General features: G+C 38.6%; 1 gene segment (V, D, J or C); it reads left to right on the top strand.

The window, feature by feature from the left end:
• Window positions 1-901: 901 nt before the first annotated feature.
• Window positions 902-1,573, top strand: LOC105908844. The segment is given in 2 exon segments: window positions 902-1,102; window positions 1,227-1,573. Coding segments are annotated over 2 exon segments (414 nt in total).
• Window positions 1,574-7,429: the final 5,856 nt, after the last annotated feature.

Below are 7,429 nucleotides of genomic sequence, written 5' to 3'. Positions count from 1 at the left end.
CATTTTCAACTTCCCACTGTAGTTACATAATGTACTGCTAGATGTTGTAGAAGTTGTTTGTTCAACTTAATGGTTGTGATTTCAGAATGCAGAAGTGAAGACTCTGTTGATCAGCCAGGAGGATTTCTCACTGCCTCTGAGGGAGATTCAGTAACTCTCCCCTGTACCTACACCAGCGCCAGCACAGGACAGGCCTACCTGTTCTGGTACCAACAGAAACCTCATGGAATCCCTGCATACATACTCTGGAGATATTCCACATCAGGGTCTAACGATGAAACATTCAAAGAGAGATTTGAGGCCAATCTCACCTCAAACTCAGTTCATCTGACCATCCAGAATCTACAAGTGTCTGACTCTGCTGTGTACTACTGTGCTCTGAGGCCCACAGTGACAGCTGCACACTCAGTGCTCATACAAAAACATAGGCTTCCTAGTCACATGGACAGTATCTATTGATACAGGTGTTCTTTCTGTTTAAAGAGTGTGATACTGTATTACTATTACAAGTTGATTTTAACAAGTTGATAAAAGCGTGATTTGTCAGCTGAAAGACAAAATTACACATTCATATGAACTGATTATTAAGTTGTTGATGATAAACTATTCATTTGAAGAAAATAAAACTTTCCCTTGATGAATTATCTTTTATGAAAGTTTAAAATAGTGATTGGGACACGGATTTAAATCCCAGGAAAAAATCCAATAGCAAAGGGATCATTTAAGCTGAGAGAGGCCACTGAGAGAATTGTCCAAACAAGAGTCATTATGAAACAAAAGTCCAAAAGGTTGGACTCTGCTGTATACCAAGATGATAATGCAGTTAACCAGAATATGTGGAATTACTCAATTAGTAGAATGACTACACTACTGTGTTACTATCCTGACCAGTTAAGGCACAGTGCAGCTCATGACCAATCCTCTCTACCAGTCAGGGGAGGAGCTGAACAGACAGACAGCATCATGGTGAGATCTGATGAAAGTGCCTGAGTGGAAAGAACTGAATCCACACAGATCTGCATACCAGCCTCACACATGAACTACACTATGTGCTCTACCATGATGATTCCTCTAACAGTGCTACTGTTTTCAACCTTCTTGGGTAAGAGAACTTCTATTTCATGTACATATTGCACTGCAGTATCAAATAGCAGAACATATTCAAAAATAATGAATGTATTATTATTATTACATACTGTTTTTTGTGTAAAACCCTCTACTAAAAGGTAAGAGTGCTGGAAACTCTATTGTCCCCAACACTGCAGTGAAGCATGCAACAGAAGGAGAAAATGTTCAGCTCGTCTGCAAGTACAATGGATCTGTTGACAGTCTGCACTGGTATCGCCAGTTCACTGACACAGTGCCACAGTTTCTCATTATGGATTATCAAGGCTACATAACCAAGGCAACTCATCCTGTTCCTGGGATATCAATCAAGCATGACACAACAGCAAAGCAAGTTTCACTGGAGATCTCATCTGCTGAAGTCTCAGACTCTGCTGTCTACTACTGTGCCCTGACGCCCACAGTGTCAGGAAACCCAGCTGCACTGAACAAAAACCCTCCCAGCTAAGATGGAGGGAAAAGGTATACAGATATTCTTAAAAAGGCAGTGTGAACTGGAAATACATTTTTCATGTTTCAGCATACTAATTCATTAAAACGGTTTGACTCCCAACCGCTTCCATCAAGCACAAATCAACAGCGGAAACAAACATTTTCTATAACAGAATACAATAATATATATTCACTACATTGTGATTGATTCTCAATAAAACACAGTACCTATCTATGAAACAAATGGTCACTGTTTTTCCTCTTCAAAGCTTCACACAGAGATCCCTATGGAGAGACACTACAGCTACTTTGGCATGGTTCTAGAGGAGGAGCTCACATGACACATGTGCTGAAATGATCTTTGTAACAGAGATGTGTGTTGTGAACCTTGTGTGAGTTTACTATGCTGCTCTATTCAGTGCTAACCTTCACAGCCATAGCAGGTAACATTTATACCTGAGCTACATCTTTAATTTCATCCATTATGGAAGACTGAGCAAAAGCCACCCTCCAAAACCCTGTTGCTTTTCAGTTAGACCATAGCTCAGGCAAACATCTCAAAGCTTTGAAGGCAAACAACAAGCAAGAAGAGGATAAACCTCTCTCTAGTCCAGGTGCTAAATGCTCCAACATTGTATATGTTGACAGTTCAATTATCAATTTGAACTCACTTGAGGTAATTACTGGGCTCAAACGTTTTCTTAGGAATGAGACATGCAAATAATAGAGTTTTCAAACTGTCAAGACAAGTCAGTGAAATAACGATTAAATACAACATGTAATATGACACAAATATGTTGGTATGCTGTAATTCCCATTTTATTGCTGGTTATGGTCCATGTGATTGTCTATGTGCTTACTTGTCCAGTTCATTTAACTCTTTCATTGAAGTTGTCAACATAATATCCAATCAATTCTGAACCAATAGGTGGTGGCATTTTAGCATTCTTCATAACAACTTGAGATTCTACATGAAAGTGGATCAGTTCTTCCTGTAGTTTTGACAACAGAAGAGATGCAGAAGAAAGGATCTCTAAGAAGGCTTCATTCATATGAAAACAAATGGGTTATTCATGACTAAGTATAAAAGTAACGTAATACCCCAAAAGTGTATTCAGTTGGACCTTGTTTGTTAGGGTTTGTTTAAATTTCTTGCCCGCCTTGATATTTTCCATTTTGTACCTTTGTTTAAACTCACTATAGGCTACAACAAGTGCCATATAAATATGATCCTTACTCAGTCCACTGCACTTTGTTATGTACGGGGAAATGTGTACATGCCAACTAGCACCAGACAGAGCACAGATGCTAAAGCCAGTGAAGAATGTTAGGACTCGAATATTGGCTCACTGCTTGGAGCATCATAATGTCTGGATGTATTGTGTTAGGGCCTGAACTGAATAAGGGATAATGGCCGCTTAATGAATGCAAAAGAGCTGAATGTTGTACACCATAACACTAATTTCGATAGCCTATTTCAGCTATATTAAACTCATAATTATATATGCTTCAAACAGTATGACATTATATAACCTTATCTCAAGTTACATTTGTTTTGGTGATATGATCACATGATCAATATTTCAGTAGCTCCTCCTTAAATGCAAGAGTGTGTATGAGTGTGCATGAGTGTGTTTTCATTTCATGCGTTTCACAGTATGATCATGTACAGCTGGCTTAAGAACTGTCTTATTCTCTCAGCGTCATGCTTGGGTATGATCAGATCTAAATCTCTTTTTCAGCTATTGTGGTACCATCTCATATCTCTTATTAGACTCTAACAAGTTAGATAGCTAACAACATCACTCTGTTTACTTACTTTGATTAATGATAACATTCATCTTCAACTTGATAGAAGTCTTACGTGTTCACGATCTGGGGGTTGTGTGTTATCTTAGAACACAGTAGCTGCGGTTCTGTAGGACAGTACAGGAGGTGTAGTTGTGTTAAGTGTTGTAATGGTGTTGATAGTGAATACTGAGAGGAGAATGATGGACTGCTAAAAGCTAATTCCTCCAGTCTTGGCTATGTGATCATGAAACCTTCTGAATGTGAATGTTGTTACAGTGTGCAGAGGAAAAGAAGACACTGTTGAGCAGTCATCAAAGTCTGAGACTGGACCTGAAGGAGGGATGGTGACACTCCACTGTAGTTATGATACAACCAGTGTTAATGCATACCTGTTCTGGTATAAACAGAAACCTAATGATTATCCTCAATATATGCTGAGGAGATTCTCTATTGGAGGTGGTGATGGTGAAAAGGAATTTGAAGGAATATTTCTTGCTGAACTCAACAAGACTACAAAAACTGTTCCTCTGACAATCAAGAATCTGCATGTGTCTGACTCTGCTGTCTACTACTGTGCTCTGAGGCCCACAGTGACAGCTGTGTGTGAAGTCATCATACAAAAACCTGCTGTGAAGACTTACTCTTGTGTATATTCAAACACCTAGATGGAGAAACTTTAAATATCACATGAAACAGTTTCCCTTTAAGCAGTTGCTGTACGGGAAGACTTCAATGTGAAAATTATTATTAATCATCTGAAATTATTGAAACTACACAAAACAGTACACTGCTAAATATGTTGTCACTTTATGTAACACAAAAGTTTAACCACAAGAGGGCAGTATTATAGAGTCTGGAATGTATACTAGGAAATCCCTGAACATACCGCCTCAGTGAAAAACAAAGAAAAGTGTAAAACAGTTACAATACAATTCTTATTGTGTGGCAGGGCCTATTGCTGTGGGTTGCACAGGTAAAAGAGGCTCATCAATTCAACATTCTGTGTTCAATTTCTGATGACATTGCAATCAGGAGATCAAACTTTTTCTGGAGGAGGATGGGTGATACTGAATCATAAATACTGTACTGTTCTCTCTCTATATATATATATTTGAAGATACAATGTAAAAAAACTAAATCCCAGAATTCATGTTGGGGAATGCACTGCACTGTAAAAATTGTAATCTTAGTAAGATGAAATATCTTAAATCAAAGCAATATATGCTTGTTTTTTGTTGGACAAGATATTTCTTCTCACCAGGCATTTTTTATATTCGAGCATTTCACTTGCTTCAAGCGTTTCAGTCTTTAATTATCTTAATAAGGTATTATAACTTGTTACTGATATTTAATTTCTGGTTCTGAGCGAGTTAATGCTTGATCACCACTGACAAGTACAAAACTGCTTTGTCAAAGTCAGAATCAAGACAAATGTACTTGTTTTTAGTCTGGCCACACTAGTATATTTCATGCTTCAGAATAAGCCTACTTTGGTTCCTGGTGAAACACTCAGGGCTTTATTTCTACAGGCTGAAAATGCTGCAGGGAGGGTCATCTGCAGTGTGACATAGAGGACTCCTCAAAGCAGGAACTCCTTCAGTGAGGTCTACACAGCTACACACAGTAGCAGCTCAGAGGACTGTGAGCAACAACACTGAATACTTAAGATTCCTTATGGAGACACCACTATTACTTATCCTCATTATGACAACAGGTAATATGTTTAAAATGTTCATTGCACATCATATGACTACACACACACACACACACACACACACACACACACACACACACACACACACACACACACACACACACACACACACACACACACACACACACACACACACACACACACACACACACACACACACACACACACACACACACACAGGAGGAGGGAGAGAGTTGTAGCTAAGGACATTTCACAAAATAAACGTTGAATACCTAAACTTGCTGCTTTCTAGCTATATACCAGTTTCTTTACTGAAGACTTGTTTTATTGTAACATGATTCTGATTTTTGCTTCTGTCTTGAAGGTGTAAGTGCTGACCAAGTCTCTCCTGAGCGGGAGGGCGTCACTCAGAGTGAAGAGGAACCTGTAAGACTCAAATGCTCCTATGACACGAGCAGCAGCTATGTTAATCTTCACTGGTACAGGCAGTATCCTGGACAGGCACCTCAGTTTTTGTTATGGAAAGGTGCAAGAAGTTGGAGTGATGATAAAAACATCCCTAATCCAAGATTTGATTCCACAACATCACAAACATCCACTGAACTCCATATTAAAGTCCTGACTCTGGCAGACAGAGCTCTCTACTACTGTGCTCTGCAGGTAGCACAGTGATACAAAGTATCTGAAATGCTGTACAAAAACTCAGAGGCAAACAGACATATTTTTAATGAGAGAGATCAAAGTAATTTCCTCATTGGGATAATATCAGTTAGCCACAATCTGAGGTTTCAAGGCAAACTGAGGTATCGTGGTTACACCTGTTATTTAAATGCCTGAAGATTTCAAAACTAAGAAAATAAAACAAACTCTGGTGGTTTTGAAGGGCAGTATAAACATCTATGTCAGGGCAGGGGTCTCAAAATCAAATTACCCAGGGGCCGATGAGTGTCCAGTCTGGTCATTGGGGGGCCATATTGTTTTTGATCTGTTGGCTTGCCTATCACAATACTGTAGATACAACTTTTGAGCTGGCAAATCTACCATGTGTGATCAGTGGTACAATGGTTAGTGTTGTTGAATAACAAGTAGCTGACCTGATTTTCAATTCCTGGGCAATGCAAGATGCTCATGATGAAGGTGTTTGTTAAAGTTGCTCTTTAGGATCACTTTGTCCCATTGATAGCCCATGACCTACATATACAGCAGTAATAGTGGGATAATGTCTTCATCGACAACTACATCTATATTTCTCCTTCATACATGCACATTTCAAAGCAAATGCTGTACTGCACCACTTTTGTATAGTTGGTAACAAGGCTGCAAACAAACAAAACAAAGCAGAAAACTGAATGAAGTTTCAGCAAAAATCTGAATCATTTTATTTTATAAAATAAATGTATATATAATAAATATATTTCAAGTGTATAATTTACCTTTCAACAGCATCTTTCCATCTATAATGATCTAAAATGAATAGTTTACTGATATGCTGATCACTGATGGTGCACCGTCTGTTTTTATTCCTCGGAACGACTTCAATGACATTCAAAACGATAGAAGACATTCCATCCAAAATAACTATTACACTTATACCTGTGTCTTGACATTTTGTTCAGCCTTGTCATTAACAAGCACCTCCTCAAAGGCTGAATGTTTTGAAAATAGAGGGATCGCTTCAGTAACTACAAAAGATAAACCCCAAACCCTTCCATCATCTACAGAGGACAGAATCAAGACATGGCATTCATGCAGAGCTGGATGTTCATTATTACGCTCTACTGCTTTGGTAAATTCCAAGTTCATTTCTTCAGCTGATTCTATTTTGATTATGTTTTAAACTAAACCAACGTTTCGTGGGTGTTAGCGCCTGGCGTATTGGTTATAGTTGTGTCTATGTGTCAGCTAAAACACAAATACTAAAACATGATGGAGAGATGAATATTGGCACTGTCATGAAACCCACTGTATATTTAACACACAAAAGCACCATATTTTTAAATGAACAATGTTACATGAATAAATATATTTTGGCACAGAGTTAGCTGGAGGTTCTGTATGGGTGCCCTTATAGTGCAAAGAAATGGAGGGTACCTGCCTCAAAGTCTATGAAGTGCAGATCTGGATGCTCTTTTATTAAAAACATAGCACTTGGACATTGTACTTCAATTTGTTCCATTATTAAAGTCAACACATTCACTATCAAAGCGCAGTACAGATCGGTTAAATCTCACCACATGACTTCTGGCAGGAAAGCTGCTCACACCTGCTGATGTATGTGTGATAAGGTGAAGGTGGAGCTTTGTGCAGTCTGAGAGGAGCATTTCAGTGTCAACCATTCAGTGTTGGACTTACTTTCTTGAAGCAGCCCACACCATGTTGCTGTATGGACTTATCTTGTTCAGTGCA

Source organism: Clupea harengus, chromosome 25 (assembly GCF_900700415.2).
Source record: "Clupea harengus chromosome 25, Ch_v2.0.2, whole genome shotgun sequence".
Classification (NCBI taxonomy): domain Eukaryota; kingdom Metazoa; phylum Chordata; class Actinopteri; order Clupeiformes; family Clupeidae; genus Clupea; species Clupea harengus.
This window is presented reverse-complemented; position numbering and strand designations above follow the sequence as displayed.